General features: G+C 49.2%; 2 protein-coding genes across 13 annotated transcripts in view; both read left to right on the top strand.

The window, feature by feature from the left end:
- The first annotated feature begins 10,865 nt into the window (after positions 1 to 10,865).
- LOC127473277 (protein PET117 homolog, mitochondrial) lies at positions 10,866 to 16,091 on the top strand. The gene is made up of 2 exons (XM_051792712.1): positions 10,866 to 11,029; positions 15,940 to 16,091. Exons 1-2 carry the CDS (start codon positions 10,934 to 10,936, stop codon positions 16,087 to 16,089), a joined length of 246 nt encoding a protein of 81 aa, XP_051648672.1. The 5' UTR covers positions 10,866 to 10,933; the 3' UTR covers positions 16,090 to 16,091.
- A 240-nt stretch (positions 16,092 to 16,331) lies between these two features.
- The window catches only part of KAT14 (lysine acetyltransferase 14), a 151,636-nt gene continuing 151,034 nt past the window's right edge, over positions 16,332 to 16,933 (top strand). For all 12 annotated transcript variants that reach the window (XR_007905335.1, XR_007905336.1, XR_007905337.1 and 9 more), the window contains exon 1: positions 16,332 to 16,600. Coding sequence is in view for 2 of the 12 variants with exons in the window: in XM_051792677.1 (XP_051648637.1) it covers positions 16,345 to 16,600 (256 nt within the window). In the remaining 10 variants the exon portion in view is untranslated. The remainder of the gene's footprint in view (positions 16,601 to 16,933) is intronic.

The following is a 16,933-nucleotide window of genomic DNA, read 5'->3' as shown; positions in this document are numbered from 1 at the left end:
TACCCCTCTTCCCGAAGTGGAAATGAAATAAAGACAAGAGGCTGGGGGTTGGGGAAGGAAGCAAAAGAAGCAGAAGAAAACCCACAAAACTGCACTGAAAAGTCTGCAAGCGTAGCAAATCCTATGCCTGGTGTGGCCTTGGGTATTTAACAGGAGTACCTTCTCCTGCCTAATATTCAATCTGCTTTTTAATTAAATGCAGTGGAAACACACTTGGTGCCTTCCTCCCCAAGCACATCTTTGCAGCAAAGCCAGCACAGGGATGGAGCAGTTGAGGCTGGTGGGACTGAGCACCAAGAGCTGTTTCCCCAGTTTGGTTTCCCTTCAAACTTGGTCGCTCTTCTTTAAGGTTTCGGCTCTCCTCCCTAAGGGCAAAGCACAGGCCAGGGGGAATTGATGGGAGTTTCACCATTTGTTTCCTCCAGACAAAAGTTTAACTTCAGGGGCTGGACCTGGAGCCTCTGGAAAGGACACACCTTCAAATGTCGAAGCCAAGTGAAAGACTTCAGCTTGACTCAGGTCCTCATTACTCTTTTGGGCTCCAGGGGCAAAGAGGTGTGAGCTCTTGTGTGGGTCTGAGACATGGGGGTGTGGGACTGGCTGGACCGCCAGAGCTGGAGAAGCCCTAGCTCCAGCCCCGAGTGCCGCATCAGCTGACACATTGTCAGAGATCTCCTCCAACAATTGGTATTTCCAGCCAGGAAATCTCAGCCATGAGCCACATCAGCCCTACCCACTGTTTTGATAAGGTCTAATTGAGCAACACACAGGCACAGACATCTTTATCCCAGCAGAGGAGTTACCCCACCGCTCAGCACTTTGTCCTCTAGAAAGGCTTTTAAGCCCTGACCGCTGACCCACGAGATAGGCCCTGGGAGTGGCGGCAAGGACTGGGGGCACTTACTTGCTGCCCCTACTCCTTGCAGGGAGTTACAGTCTCTGCAGGTACCAGTAAGAAGCCACCTCAGCATGCCTTCCGGCAATACCTCAGCAATACCACAAGTAAAACCTTCTCTTTCTTTCTCTTGAAGGCTGTGTAATTTCTCTGTTATGTCTGAGATTTTGCTCCAGGACAAAATGCAGCTATGTGGGGTTTAATTGATTTTTTGCAATGCTTTCAACTTGAGATTTCTTTTATTTTAATGATTCCTTGTCTTTTAAGGCAAAAGAGGGAGTAAATGACATTAATCACAATGCTCCCAAACCAAGAGACAACTTCGCTGCCATCTGGGCTTTCTCAAATCCTGCTTTGAGGTTCCTATTTAATGAGGTCCTGGAAGACACACTTCACTTACAATTCAGATGTGCACTCACAAGCACAGCTGAATCAGGAACTAAATTATTATTATGAGCTCTGGAGCCTTGACATGAGTGGTCAGTGCTGAGGTGTGCCCACCACCACTGTAGACACAGAGTGGAGAAAGTCTTGCAGCCTCTGGCAAGGCAAGAAGAGCTGGATGGAGAGACATCAGCTACATGAAGTAGAGCATCTCAGTGGTGGTAGGCTGCCTTCCCCCTGAGCTAGCAGGTAGAAATACAGACTGTTGACCAAGCCTTGTTGTTGCTTGGCCAGAGCCCATAAGAAAACCATACTGCCTTTCCTAAAAGTACCATTCCTTGGTATTTTCTAACCTGGAAGAGCCTGGGGAGCATGCTCACAGCTCGACCCCACCAACACTATTGCAGGGAGCCACATGCAGCAGCATGAAGTGGAATCCTTGGGGCCACACTGTCTTCGGCAAGGCAGCCCACGGACATGTCACTATCTGTGTCTGTGGGCTGCTGGTATCCTTCTCCATGCACCCACTGAAGTGATGGATGTAAATCAAATTAAGCGTACAGAACGTCCTGTAGAGTCAAAGCACAGTGGGACCCCCCCCCCTTACAGATTTGACTACTAAAATTTATTTCATTTCACTCAAATAATTTGTGAGTGAGGAGAGAGAGATGGAATCAAACAATGAATCAGCCATGTGTTGCAGTCACAATCAAACCCCACTCCTTACCAAGCTAACCCTGTGGGGAGATTGAATTGATGGCCATGTGCGAGGAGCAGGGGGACTTGTCCCTTCTGTAGGACCCCATCTCACTGCCAGCCTCACCCCTATTGATACGGCACCTAGAAAGAAGTGGGGAAAGCATGCTTGGGGGCAAGGACCTGGGTGCAGGGAGCAAGAGAAGGAGGCTTGAGAAGAGCAGAGGAGAGATGTTCAGTAAAAGAGGTGTAATGAATATTTTAGCTGTGATCCTGAGAAGTCCTGTCCTTTCTTCTTCTTGCCTGGGCTACTTTTCATCATGATCAGCATGATGCAGCTGCAGAGGGACATGGCCTGGGCAGGAACGTGGGTTTGATTGCACAGCCCAGCAGAGATGAACACTGTTGAAAGGCACAGTCCCTCAGCAATGCCATGGCGATGTCTTAGAGCATGGAATCCAGCAAAGGGACCTTCACGCTCAGCCCCCAGTGGGATCTTGCCCCCAGCCATCACTCCTCCTACGCAGAAGTAGAGGGACTCCAGCAGGTACACCTACAGGGGCTGGGGATACTCTGCCCACAAGGCTGACAGTAGTCACCCAGGGCCCTATTTCTCTGGATTTCTCATGATTTTGATCCAAATCAAGCCAGACAGAGATGAGACCCTGGCTGGTACAGGAGCCTGGCAATGCAACAGTGTAACCTTCGGTTTCTGGCTCCCACCAGAACTCAGGTGGGGGGGATTTATACAAGTTTACTGACCATGAAAGAAAGGCCACAGCTTCACGTCCTTGGGAAGATGAACCTTTATTGTCTGTGTTCTGTGATGTTCTTGAAACACCAGGGCTGGGACATCTGGGCTGCTGCAAGTCACTCAAACACCCAGCTGACACCCCCTTGGCTGGTGAACCCTCATGCTGCTCTTAAGAGATATTTTGTGAGACATGAAGAGGAGGCTGGGTGTCAAAACTTTGCCCAGTTCTCTGCAGGAAACACCCTGGTGTGACACCCCTTCCTTGAAATGCTCTGCATTTCTCCATCCGAGGTGGGATGCTGAGCATGGAGGTCCTTGCAGCACCCAGGAATGGGCACCATGAGACCACCAGGAGCCCTGGGTTTGCATCCCAGCCACATTACAGAGAGAGGGTTCACAGAAGGAAGTATCTCTTTCCTAACCTTTCCCAATCTGCTGCCTCCCTGGATTATCCAGTGGAGGACAAGCATGTCATAGGGTCTTTCAAGAAGGATTGTGGGGACCTCTGAGGACCATGTCTTAAAAGCCCACAGAAAAGCACAGAGGAAATGTCCCCCTGCTCTAGAAGAAACCTTCACCTGGGGTACATGCTGTTTCCAGCCCCAGCTTTCCTTCCACCTGCATGGCTGCCCTTGGTGCTGCAGCTCAGCATCTGCCTGTGAAGAGGCAACACGCTCCTGGAGACGCTCCTGTCCAGCCCGCCCCACACCCCATCGCATGCCTGCAGCACCAGCGTGACTCAGATGGGTTTCAGCAGACGCCTGCAAACACACATCATGCCTTGCTGGAGGGGTTGCCCTTGTCTCTGAGAGCAGGTTCCCACCCAAAGCACGGCATCTCCAGGAGGTCTGGGGGATGTGAGCATTGCTGGGGGTGGCACAGACTGACAGAGCAAAGCTACTGCCCTAGTCATGCCTGCGCACTACCCTCTGTGCTGCCGCCTTGGGGCCAAACCTGACCACTGGAAAGCTGTGCTTCCAAGCCAGGTTTTGGCAGCTCTCCCGCTTAGATGAGGAACCACTTCACCACAGCGGACGGAGACAGAGTGGCTCCACGCCAGCATTATCTTGGAAGGAGAGAATAGCAGCTCCACAAGCTGCCCCAGTTTGGAGGGTGATCTGCTTTCCTTGACTGAGCAGGGAGAGATGGAGAAGGTGCCAGCTGGGGGAAGATGGCTCCCCAGGCTGCAGCAGAACCTGCCCTGCCTGTGCTTCCCTGCTGAGTTTCAAAGAACCCCACCAGGCTGACTCATCGGGCTCCTGTTTCCCTGCCTCCCACGGACCCTGCCACTCCCAGCGTCTCCCTGTCTTTCTCCACCTATACCTCCGCTTCCTTCCCACTCCCCTCATCAGCTTGGCGCTGTCTCTCTGGCTGCCCACTCACTGTGGTTCTGCTCCCCTGGGGCACCCAGCATCACCCCAGGTTGTCTGGCTGCTCCCCAATGAGTCTCTGAGTCCCACTCCCTGCGGAAATGGCACCCAGCCACTCTTGTAAAGTCCTTGTGGGGTGTCAGACCCCAGCAACAACCCCTGAGCATCCTCCCCATGGTATCCATAGCCTTGATGAGGCTGCTGGAGGACCCTGTGTGCCTCTTATCCCCTGCACATGGTCCAGCACAACTCTGTGAGGATCATGACCCCCTTGGAGAGATGTCTGTTCTCACAAGGTGGTTGGCAGAGCCCTGAGCTCTCAGACTCTGACATAGAAACCTGATTGAGTGAGCGTCTGTCTCTGGAGGTCTCTGAAGCCCCTTACCAGCTTTAACTGCACTGTCTAACTTTTTTTTGTTGCTTGGATCCCTTCAATCTCACTGCCTGGTGTTTCCTCCCTGGGCACTTCAATGTGTTTCTACCAAGCCTAATAGAGCAGCAAAGGTTGCAAAGGTAGCGAAATTCCAAGAGTTTCCTTCAAATTGGTAGCTGAATAGAGGACAGAAAGCTACCCCCTCTGAATGTTCCTGTTGTACTTAAAAATACACTGCTTTTACTAGACACCAACAAATCCACACGGGCTCTAACTTCCCAAAGCCACATCCATGTAAGTCAGAGCCCTGCCAGGTCTTCAATTAACCAGTTGCTGCTGATGGTGGCCCTCAAACCCAGGGTTTCTCTGATGTTTTCACAAAAGACGTCTCTCTATGCACCAAACCCAACAGCTGTGTGAACAGCGAAGAAATGGGGCAGCAGCTTCTTGCTCTTTTTGTCCAGTGATTTGGATTTTGGATTCTCTCTGGCAGGTCACAGAAAGATTCAGCCAGGTGGGTTCAGCCAGATGAGCAGCTTCCCCATCTGAGCCCAATTCCATCTCCAGAGGGGGCCACAGCTACTGCTCAAATACAGTGGAAAGGCTACCACAGGTTGTCCACTGACATCCACTCCCTGGCTTTATCCTTGAGAGAGATGTTTTCCCTCCTTATGTTCAACTCATCATCACCATATCTCCATGCTACCATTTTGCTGCTCAGCTGGAGTCTGCTTCAGTAGGGTGACCCATGCAGATGGGAGGCATTGCCCCAGAAAAGACACGTTTTCCCTGATATTGACATGCACTGCACATCGGGATGCGCTGCTGTCAAGATACACTTGACACATGTCAGGATGCGCTGCTGTTGGCACACATTGCTGCCAGGATGTGCTGCACCTTGGGATGTGCTGCTGTTGGGATGTCCTGATGCTGAGATGCAAGTCACATCAGGATGCACTGCCATCAGGATGCACTGGTTTTGGGATGCACTGCACACCAGGATGTGCTCTGAGGCTGAGTTCAAGCAAGGCATGCAAAGCCTGGCTGCTGGGTCAGCAGCCTGTCTCATTAGCTGACTGGGATTTATCAGGGATTAGGGAGCAGGCAGTCACCTGGTTCACTAGAGAAAGCTCTTCATGGAAAGGTGGGTGCTGGCTGGGTGCTAGTGAAAAAAAAGCTGAATGAGCCACAACTGGGGTCTGACCCAGTCAGTCCCTTTCCAGATTCCTAAAAATAATGAGTGTGCTTTTGAAACGCCTTTAAAACCCCAGCTTCCCACAGCTGGTATGGGCTGATAAGCTGCCGCAACACCTTGGGGGCCTGTAGGGGGCTGCGCTTTCCCCCTTCCACAAGCCCTGCCAACACTGCCATCCCCCTCCAAGCTCCAGCCTCGGTGGTAGAAATTCCCCCCTCCCCAAGGACAAATGGCACCTCTGGGGCCCCCAAGGCTTCCTCATTCCTACCAGATGATGGCTGCCATAAACCCCATTGTATGCATATGGAGTTGGAGTATTTCTTTACCATTTCAAAAATCTCCAGGAGAGATTTTTGACAGGTGCTTTTGAGGGAGAACAGAAAGATTAACAGAGTGAGGGAGCAGTAACCAGGGCAGAGAGGGTCAGTTATGAGCTGGAGGAAAGAATAACTCTCTCCAGTTGGGTGCTCAGGATGGTCCTATTGCTGCCACCCCTGACCAAGCAGTGCAACTCCCTGGGGGTTATGGTAACAGTAGAGAGAGAAGATGAGGTTCCTCTGGGCTCCCCTCAGCTCTTCTCCATCAAGGAGAACCACCAGGACAGCCTTGGCTACTGGCAGTGCTGATGCCAGCCTGAGCACAAAACTGCTCTAGGCAGGGCCAGGGGACAGGACAGGATGTCCCAACCCCTGTTGGGAGAGTCTTTAATACTGCTGTGTTAGAGATGGACCTTTCCTGCTCCTTGTCTTGGTGCCACGTGTGCATGTGGAGGGCTGGCTCCTTGCAAGGATCCAGTGCTGCTGCTGGAGAGTCCTTGCCTGTCCTGCCTATGCTACAGCAGAGCATCTGCTCCAACAAGCCCAGGATGAGTTAAGCACCAGGATATACACCCACTGCCTATGAAATCACTCAGGGAGCTCAGTGGTGCTGCTTCCAGCTGGGGTCCTTTCCCTACAGCTGTGGTTTGACAGCTGGAGGGACACAGTGCTGTCTGCAGCACCTGTGGATGTCTCTTGCCCCCTCCATGCCCACCTAGATGAGGCCAAAGCCTTACTTTAGCCCTCCTCTCCCTGCTCCCTGCACAGCAGCACCACTGGAGCCCAAGAAGCCCTCTTTCTCCTGGGAGAGCCCTGGGAGGGTATGAGCTGGGGGGTGCAGCACCCCACAGGGCTCACCTTGCTTTGGGGCCAGAGACTCCCACACCTCCCTGCCTAACAGTGGCCCTAGTGCTGAGGCGGGGTTACCTTTGCCATGCAAGCTGAGGGTGACTGCAGAATTACTCTGCCAATGCTTTGGGGTTCTATAAGGGTTTTTATCTCCCAGTGCCTTTTACAATGATTTCCAGGAAAAAAAAAACCAACCCCATGCCTGTAAGCATCTCTGCCCTCAATTCCCAATGGCACTGCTAAAACACCTGCCTCCCGCCATCCATGGGCAAGGGTCTGTGCAATTGCCACCAATATAATTATAAAATGCTGGGTTTACATCCTCTCTCTGCTGCTGAGCAGATAGACTTTGGCCTCCACCTGCATTTCAACTGCCCCTCCTCTCTCAGGGGAAGCACACGCAGGAGGGAGCCAGGGTGCATTCCCTGAGTTGGGTACCCTCTGCGGAGTCCCAAAATGAAGGGCGCAGACAAGCCGTGCCATGGGGAGAGCGGGGAGAGATGTGGCAGGCAGCCACCATCCAAACTGCTCTCCCCCCTTCCCCTATCCTGGTGGTGCAGGGCGTCTGGGGCCATGAGGGCCTTGCCACCCTGCAGCCAGGGCAATATGAGGTGGCAGCAGTGGCGGCCGAGCCCACACCTTAGTTTATTTACCTGGAGGCGACCCACTGGTGTCCCCAGGGCTGGCTGGCTAACATGTAACTAACATAACTGACTATAAAAATCAGCAAGACTCCATGAGTGGCTGCCCCAGGTTTCTGCCCTCACCACTGGAAGGAGGAAGTGCATGGGGAATTTAAAATCAAAAGTAACTGTTTTTCGGGCTGCTCTGTAAATGGAAGTAAAGTTTTAATGCTTCCTTCCTTGTAATCTTGCTCGTAATCGTGCAATCCTCCATCATTAAACCTCAGGACAATCAAACTTGCTTCCCTCCAGCTCCCTGGGAAGAACTATCAGAGCCCTGGGGCTTGTCTGCATGGGAGAAGCAACAAAATTCATCCAGATTGCTGGTGAGAACATATCAGAGGCTGGTGAGGCTTCCATACAAGTGCTGAGGGGATAAGTTTGGATGGATTTCACTTCATTCATGCCCAACAGAAAATAAAACTTGCCCAAGCCAGCCATACCTCCACCTGCCTAGAGAGGAGGCTAACCTGGTCACAATAAGGCATTTTTAATACATACATTTCATTAATTTAAACTATTTTTTTAGTTTCTGTGCACAGAGAAGTCCCCAGTGACCATGCCTCTGAATTACAGAGGAGGGACACAAAAATTACCACATTACAGTTTTTTCCTCTGCATAATGCATTTTTCAATACCAACAACATGACCCCCCCAGCAAATCCAATAGAAACATTTACTGCAGGGCCAGAGCAGCTGCACCTGGACAACAGATGCCTATACTGTCATAACCAGGTCTGTCACTGTTGTGGGGGGACAGGAGTAATTCTTTTTCTCAAAGTGAAAAAGGCATCACAGTGAGATAAAAGTGTCTCTACATCATAGCAATTCTATATTTTTGCTGCTATTATTAGCGCTGCCATAGGGAGAAAATCAATGCTAATAAGAGCAGGCACAGTGTGCTCCTCTCTTTGGTAGATTATCCTGAGTGCTGAGCTCTGTATCTATCTGGAGACCTTGCAGACTGTTGTGCAGGCACCTGCATGCATACCTGCACTCGTCAGCCACACATGGCTTCACAGAGAAAATGAAAACTTGGTTTAGGTTGAATTTGGGTTTAGTTTTTTTGTTTTCTTTGCCACTAGGGTAGCTGAGCCACTGTGTCCTGGTGGAGTGCTCCAGGTGCATGCAAAGTCTACTGTGTGAGCACACATGCCTTCATGTACATGCCCACCCAGGAAGGAGGGAGAGCTGCCTCTGCGAAGAGGGAAGCTTTGTGAAAACATACCATTAGGATTATTTTTGTTTGCAGTTTGATAAGTGAGAGTGGTTCCTCATATTCCATGGGAGAAATGGAGCAGGAGGGGGCTGTGGTTCAGGACATGAACCTGGAAATAGGGTCTGTTCAAACATTGTCCTCCTCCTCTGCAATATCTTGCAGGCTTTTCTTTAGGCTTTTTCCTTTTTTTTTTTTTTTTTTTTTTTTTGTCGCTAAGGCAAGCCACAACTGAGCAAACTGTTTTCTGGATTCTCTGGTGGCTAATAGGGTTGAGCTGACACTGCCACCCCTTCCCTTCATGGGATATTACACTGCTCAGCATAACCATCCATTACACAAAGCTCAGCCTGAACTCCTCCACATCATCAAAATGGTTGGAATGGAGAAATAAACATGGAAGTCTTAATGAGATGGGGCCTGCAATGCAGCCTTATTAAGGAGGGTGGTAAATGCCTGTGTAAGAGCACAGAGGCAAGGGAGGGGGTGGATGAGGCACAAAGGCTGCACAAGCTTAATTTTCTTTGAAATCCAGGAAAAAATACCCCCTAAGGATGGACTGAAGATATGTTATCCAAGACCACTATATAGATCTGAGCTCTTTGCCCAGGGGAAAAATGGCCTTCAGCTTTTCAGAGTCTCCTTTAGGCTTTGCCAGTCACACACGCCCCATCAGCCTCACGAGACATCTCTGCAACAGGTCAAGGGTCACCAAGCTTGTGTTCATTGGGGTAACTCTGATATCTTCTCTCTTGTCCTTCTCCCAACCACCACCTAAAACAGCTGGTGTCACCACTAGGCACTCCTGCCCTCTCTCCTCCACCACCCCCACTTCTGTGCCTCTGCAGTGTGCCTCTGGTGGGCTTACCCAACCCAGCTGGAAAAGTGTCTCAGAAAAAGGAAAATGGGCTTTTCCACACTGTTGCTACTGCAGGGTTTTGAACCAGACCATCTGGTCCATGGCTGGGTTTGGAAAAGGTTCCCTCCCTGAACGAGCTCACCTTAAGCATGGAAAGGGGGTAACCCCCCAAAACAGAAGAGCAGGGCCATGGCAGGGAAGGCAAGCCCTTCAACAAGGCCCAGCCATTGGGAGGAAGGGAGAAGAGGAGGAACACCTGACCTACCACAGAAAAAACTCAGGCACCTGCTGAGGTTGAGATTCCTTGTGCCCCACCATACTGCCTGGCAGTGAGCTGTGGCAGATGCTTGGAGAAAAAAAGCACAGGAAGGAGTCAGGAATAAGCCTACATCTTTCACAACAAACCTCCCACATTCTCGTTCATTTGTGGTTTAAGGAGCTTGTGAGACAAAAACAGCATCCAGACATCAAGGGTGCTCCAGGAATTTGTACAGTTCCTTTCTGAATTTATAGGTAGGTTCAATTTCTGGAGTACAAGGGCAATGAATTCCACAACTTAGTCCCACATGGTGCAACCTTTTTCTGCTTGGTTTAAGCTTGTTACCCCCTGGCTGTGGGAAACAGTGAATGGTTGTTCCCTGACTTCTATCAGGGTTTTAGAGACCTCATGGTATATCCCCCCTCCCCACCAGACATCCTTTTGTTTGATACATTCCTAAGAGTCACTCTTGTGCACCTCTGCTATGCTCATTTGAGTGGCAAGGCAGCAGATAGTGAGTGCTGACAGGTTCTCCGATGCATGGCTGAGAATCTGTCTGCTCCACAGAAGCCAGGGAGAAGTTTGCTTTTAAGTGTTATGGAGCAAAAGTGCCCTGAAAGGCTGAATTCTTCTAGTTGAGGCCTGGATCACCTCTGAACATGGTGGATCAGTATCATTCATGACAGCCATCTGCACTGGAAATATAACTTTTTCTCTGTCTGTGAAGCACTCACACACTCGGGCACCGTCTCCCCAGTAGGGGCGTTGATGAAACAAAGGCCCGTCTTTAGCACCCCAGGTCAGAGTTTTAAGCCAGAAGTGCAAGTGCCCAGTCTCGGCAGGGCGACAAGCCTCCCGCGGCCCCGAGGAGCCCCGGCTCCGCTCCCCGTGCCGTGCCGACAGCCGCTAGCGGCCGCTCCCGAATCCCCCCTCCTTGTGCTCAGCCCCGCCCCGCATCAGCGCTCGGTTGCTCGGGCCTGGCTCGAGGCGCTCGGCGCTCGGCGGGGGGCGGGGCGTGCCTCCTCGCCCTATCCCGCACCCCTGCCCGCCCGGCGCTGCCCCCGCGCCGCCCGCCCAGCGGCGATGTCGCGGAGTTCCTGGCTGGCGCTGGCCACCTCCGCGCTGCTCTCCGCCGCCATCGTGGTGGCCGTGCACGTCCAGCAGCGCCGGGAGCTGGAGGTGAGTGCGCGTCGCAGGGCGCGGGGGGGAGGGGGCGAGCAGGGCCCTGCCCCGCGCCCACGGCGGCCCCGCCCCTCGCCCCGCCCCCTCGTCCGGGCCTGACCTGTCCCCCGACGGCCAAGCGCCGCCCCCGCCCCGTCCCGCCCCACCCTGCTCGGTTCCCGCCGTGGGCCCATAGCCTCAGCTCCACGTGTCTCTGCTGCAGCCTGTCTTCATCCCTCCATCCCTCCATCCCTCCATCCCTCCGTCCCTCCCTCCCTTCATCCATCCATCCCTCCCTCCCTTCATCCATCCATCCCTCCCTTCCTTCATCCATCCATCCCTCCCTTCAGTGCCCCACACGGGGCTGCAGGCACTCGGTGTGCCCAGCCTGGCGCCCAGGGGCCAGAGCTGCACCTGCACTGCAGTGCCCCACCAGTGCTGCCTCCCCTGCGCTGCCCCCTGTGTTTCTCTTTCCATGAACTACCTCTTCTCCATGTTTTCCTGCCTTGGCATCTGCCCTTTGCATGCTCTTTTAGCTGCACCAGCTCCCTAATCTCATCCTGTGCATTTCCCTTCAGGGGCTAATAGCAAGGAGCCCCAGTGTGAGGCATGACAGGCTCGGTGGAGGCACTTCCCTCCCTCTCCAGCAGCCAGCATGCAGGAAGGATGTAATCCTGCACCCTCTAGGCCCAAGGCCACCACCCTGGCAGTGTTTCTAGGACACTTCCCTGTCTGGCTGTGCTGTCCCTCTGGTGCTTGTTCCTCTGGCAGTGCATGTGATCTGCTTTTCCTCAACTCCTCAAATGCATCCTGATAAAGGGCTGTTCTGTGCCATGCAGCCTGGCCTGGCTCCCTTCTTGTTCTGACAGGACAGGCAGAGTGCAGGCTGTCAGAAACACCATGTGGTAATTAAACAGGGAAGTTTTCGGTGCTACATTTACAAAGATCAGGTAATTCCTGACAGGCACCCTGTGTGTGAGAGCCCACAGCCAAAAGTGTCAGGTCCGATGATGGTGAGTCCCAGTACAGAGAAGTCCTGCCCAGGACTAAAAGTTGTACAATTGTGTAATGAATGTATTGCATGTGACAGATGTTTGGGCAGTGAGTGTGCTGGTTTGGACCCTGCTGATGAGCCAAGGAAGTACTGGAATGAGGGCACCCATTTGATTTTGCCTCCCTTATTTACCAAAAAATCTAGAAAATGCACAAAACCAGCCCATGTTAAATGACGCTGAAACAGAAGTTACAGAACACCGGACTTGAAGTTCCTAGTCCATAGCCAAGCTCAGCTGGCTGTTGTGTGGGCTTTACAATGCAGTCTGTAATTACAGCATTATATTTTTTCCCCTCAAGAGGTCTCTGTCAGTGCTTGAGAACGGTAGATCTTGGAGGACGAGACTGGTCTGGGTAAGGAAAGAGGCAATTTTATTTGTGCAGGAGTTGGACAACACACTGAATGACACAGGCAGTACCAAGGAGAGGAAGGCTGGTCTCTTGGAGTGGCAACCAGTAATGGCTTTACATTTGCCAGAGCTGACATATATGTTGGGTAGATCACTAAAGGTCCCATTTTTGTAGGTTGTTGCTCTCTAATTCAGTGTACCTGCCTTGAGCCACTGAGGATCTGACAGGAATATGTGCTAAATACTCATAAACTAAACTACAGCTGAAATTAATCAGAGCTGTACTTTGAGCAGTGCTGCAGGACAACACATGCTCTGATGAACATAACCTTTGTGTATTTCAGTGAGAAACCCAAACTTAATGGATGTTTTGACCTTAATCCTTGGCTAATATCTCTCCTTCATCTCATAGAGAGACTGTGAAAATAAATGAAGGTTTACAAAATGTTCCTATTCTGTAGAGATAACATAACAGAATCTACAGGTAAATAAGTAATACCACCGTCAGGCCAGGATCTATGTGTCATGCAGTAACACCTCGGGCAACAGGCTGAATTGCTGTGGTTGTTACAATTGTGGTGGCTGCTGCAAGCTTCTACCTGGAGAGATCCTCTGCTTCCCAGACAGGTGGGCAGCTTTCTCCCCATAGGTCTGGTTTAACTTATTTTTCTAGATCTGGAAGCAGCCATTTCTGTGCAGGGTATCAGTGTCATTGCTTCCAGGCTGCTGGCAGATAGGCAGGTTTGCTGAGTGTCCTAGAGATGGAGGGGCCAAAAGATCGAGTTGGTCAGTGACAAAACATTTTTGAGGTTTTGGACGACAGATCCAGTGTCTATTCTTTGCCATTCTTCCATACACGCAGGCATGGGCAAGCCCATAGACTTCACAACCCTGAACTCTATGCAGAGAACTCATGACTTCAGAAGTGCCTGGCCTGTACAAATGGGGATGGGTTCACAAACCATTTATCTAAAATTCGAAGTGATGTCTCGAAAAGCTGAATATGGTGCTAAACTGTATATGTTTGCAGGATATTAACATCCCTTATTGTGCTGCTGCTGCAGAAGTGAATCCAAAATACTCAATTCTTTTTTTTTCCACAGCCATCAGTTTAACTTAATTTTAAATCGCTATTCAGAAGCACCAAGACTCAAAGCTTATCTTTTATAAATGAAATCTCAGATTTTCTTTTTATAATTCTTTGTGGTCGTCAGACAATAAGAGCTCCATGTTTTAGAGATCCACTTATTTAGATAATATAAAACAAATAAATAATGTGGATATTTTACAGTCCTGGTGTGGGGATTATTTCAGATTTATCTTTATGCAGATTAATAAACTTTTGACTTTTATAAATTGCTGTGCCAGGCCCAAAGTGATTTGAGCTTGCATGTGCAAGCTGATGCAGAAGGCAAGCAGTGCTAACTTCCAAGAATAGAGGAAGGTGAGAAGATTAACTTTTTCACAGCTCTTTGTCACTTGTGATACTCAAATTATACAGATGTCTTTTGCAAACTGTGCATTTTCAAAGTAAATGCGTTCACCATCTCAAAGATTGCAGAATAGCTGTGTTTTGTGAAGGCAAAAAGATTACATTCTTGGTGTATCTCCCCACTTCTTTATTGTTATTAACAAATAGTAATGTGATAATAAGTTGATGAACTTTGTCTTCAGCAATTACTAATTTATAACCTGAGTGTAGCTGATAGAAGCTGATGGGAAGGAACTAGTTTTATTAGATTAATTTCTGGAGTTTTGGTTATTGGCTGACGTATGCGTCTGTGCATTTTCTTAACAAGGTAAAATTACTTCTTAAACAAAGCCTTTCTATTTTGATCTTAACAGGAAAAATAATTGCCTTTGAAATGTGCAGTTATTGGCATGCTAGATGAGGAATAAAACTGTGAGAATATGTCAAATAATAATCACAGACATCTAAAGTAACTTCAGGGTCAGCTTTCAAATAAATTATTTGCAGGTGCATTTTGGCATCATTCGAATGGATTGAATAAATTATTAATCTTTTTTTGCCATTAGGCTAAATAATTTATTCGTATCTCTAGTGTCCAGAGGCTAACCTTGATACCTGTGGAAACTTTCTCATTCCTGAGTCCAAGCTGCACATGAATTGGTAAATTAGGCAGGTAGATAATGCTTTAAGCTTCAGCTAAAGATTGAATCTTTAATTGTGCTAAGCATGACTGTGATCACACAGCATGATTTAGATGTGAGCCAGGGCTGGCTCTCAACAATCATTTCATGTTTTTACTGATTTATAATATTTCTATCTTTGTGTATCTTATTTTCTGACAAGTTTATAGCTATTGCTTTGAAATCTATTAAGTGTCTGAATATGTGAAACCACGTTGCCTGCCCGAGGAGTTTAAGCCAAACCACCAAAGTAGACTGGGCAGAGCATTATTTTCTGATGTCTGGCCCTGGGGTGGGACAGCAGTGTTGGGAGCATGAGGCTGGAAGGATGGCAGCAGCAGTGCCTGTGCTCAGCTGAAGTTGCTGGGGAACTGTATCTCAGCTTTATGTCTTCTGCACAACCAATTAAACACTTCACGGGTTCCTTGTTTCCTTTCATAGTGTCACCCATCCCATATCTGATCTCATCACATTGCTTTGCTGCCTCACCTGTCCCCAGAGGTGCATATCTGGAGTAGTGCAGCCAGTTCCCAGCTAGTCCCTCCTGTCCTTTACCACACTCCAATCCATCTCACCAGTTTTGGTTTCACTTATTTAACATTCCCCTGGTGAGATACAAAGGTCAAACATTTCACCTAATTATCAAAGTATTGATGTGAATAAAAATGTCCAGGTAGCAGAGAGAGAGAAGCATATGCAGGAAACAAAGAGCAGCTGGGATTTTCTTAGGGCTTTTTACACCCTTTGGGGGGCTTACAAGCTGCTGGTGTGTGTTGCACATGTTATGTATTTATATTTATTTATATATATATGTTATGTATTTATATGATTTATAATGAAAATTTTAGGTAAAGGGGATATTTTTTGATGAAGTGCCTTGCTTTTTCAAGAACTTGGCACAAAGAGGCTGTGGGTATTTTTTAAGATTAAGAATGAGCAGAATGAGGCAGGTGAAGACACATGGCAGTTTTTCGCAAAATAATTTCCAATTTGTCACAAAATTCTCTCCAAGAAGAGAAGTTTTGAGGATATTATTCCAATTTAGTAAAGATTTAGGGCAGAGATAACAAGGTGTTATAGATGACGTCTATCCTGCATGGCATGGGAATTACAGGTGCATAGCATTTACTTGCTCAATAACTTTACCATTTAGTAAAACCACCCATTTGAAGCAAGTTCAAATAAAGCATTTTTTGGTGTAGTGCTGTTGGCTTATTGATATTGATATCAGCTCCTCAAGATTCAAACCACATTAAGTGGCTGTGGCAAAGGCAGCGTGGTGAACAGCCCTGCAGGAGGGATTGGAGCCTGGGTGGGGGTTAATCACATTCAGCATCACAGAGCTGTGATAAATCCTGAATCTTGTGTTTTCAGAGGCTGCGAAGTGGAGTTCTCAGAGATCTTGAGCGTCAAAATCAGAAAAAGGAGAATATTCGCCTGTTAGAAGAGCAGATTGCTTTGACAAAGCAGCTTATGGAAGAAAGAGACAAGGTGCTAATGCAAAAAGGTTCCCAGAAGTCCTAGGCACAGGCCTGGGTCCTTAGAGGCTTGATTAAAAACGTTTGGAGATCATTCATATCTAACTACTTGCAAATTTTTTAACTAACAGAGATAATCTGTGAAAGACTGTTTATTTTGTACAGGTTATAATCTACTCCCTAAAACTATAGGGTGGACAAAAAACATTTCCTCTGTCATACTGTGGAGACTTGGTTGGCACATCCAGTGTGACTGGTCAATGTGGGGAGGAATAGCTCATTATTGCAAACACGATCTAGGATGGCTAATAGCGTTCACATGAGTGGGCTGCTCAGTCGCCACGATGATGAAGCCACCAGGACCTCCACCTCAGAGGGCCTGGAGGAGGGTGAGGTAGAAGGGGAGACTCTCCTGATTGTCGAGTCTGAGGACCAGGCTTCAGTGGATTTATCACATGACCAGAGTGGGGACTCTCTAAACAGTGATGAAGGTGAAGCATCCTGGATGGAGGAGATGTCCTATTACTGCGAGAAGTGCCAGAAGTGGATCCCAGCAAGTAAGCCTGCCTGTTGTGTTGTGCCTGCCAGTTGTGTTGTGCCTCACTTGCATTCCTGTGGTTGTTGTTTGCAAGCTGTTTGTGCTGTCCTGCATACCTGTCTTACGGGGCAGCCCTTGTTTAGCTGTATCCTATCATACGTTGGAGAAAGGCTTGGCATTGCATGGAGCCCTGCAGCCCAATGGCAGTGGTGTGTGTTAGATACTTTGATCCATGAGCTGTGTGTATGTCCAAAGCTGGCATTCTCTGTAAGGAAGTCGGACTGTCTTCTTTAATTAGCAGAGAACAAGGGTATGACTTCAAAAACACGCACATCCTCCCAAGTCTTGCAGC

Source organism: Manacus candei, unplaced genomic scaffold (assembly GCF_025592945.1).
Source record: "Manacus candei isolate 608988 ecotype Guabito, Panama unplaced genomic scaffold, ASM2559294v1 h1tg000035l, whole genome shotgun sequence".
In the NCBI taxonomy this organism is placed as follows: Eukaryota; Metazoa; Chordata; class Aves; order Passeriformes; family Pipridae; genus Manacus; species Manacus candei.
The sequence above is the reverse complement of the archived record's forward strand: the minus strand, read 5'-3'. Positions and strand labels throughout refer to the sequence as shown.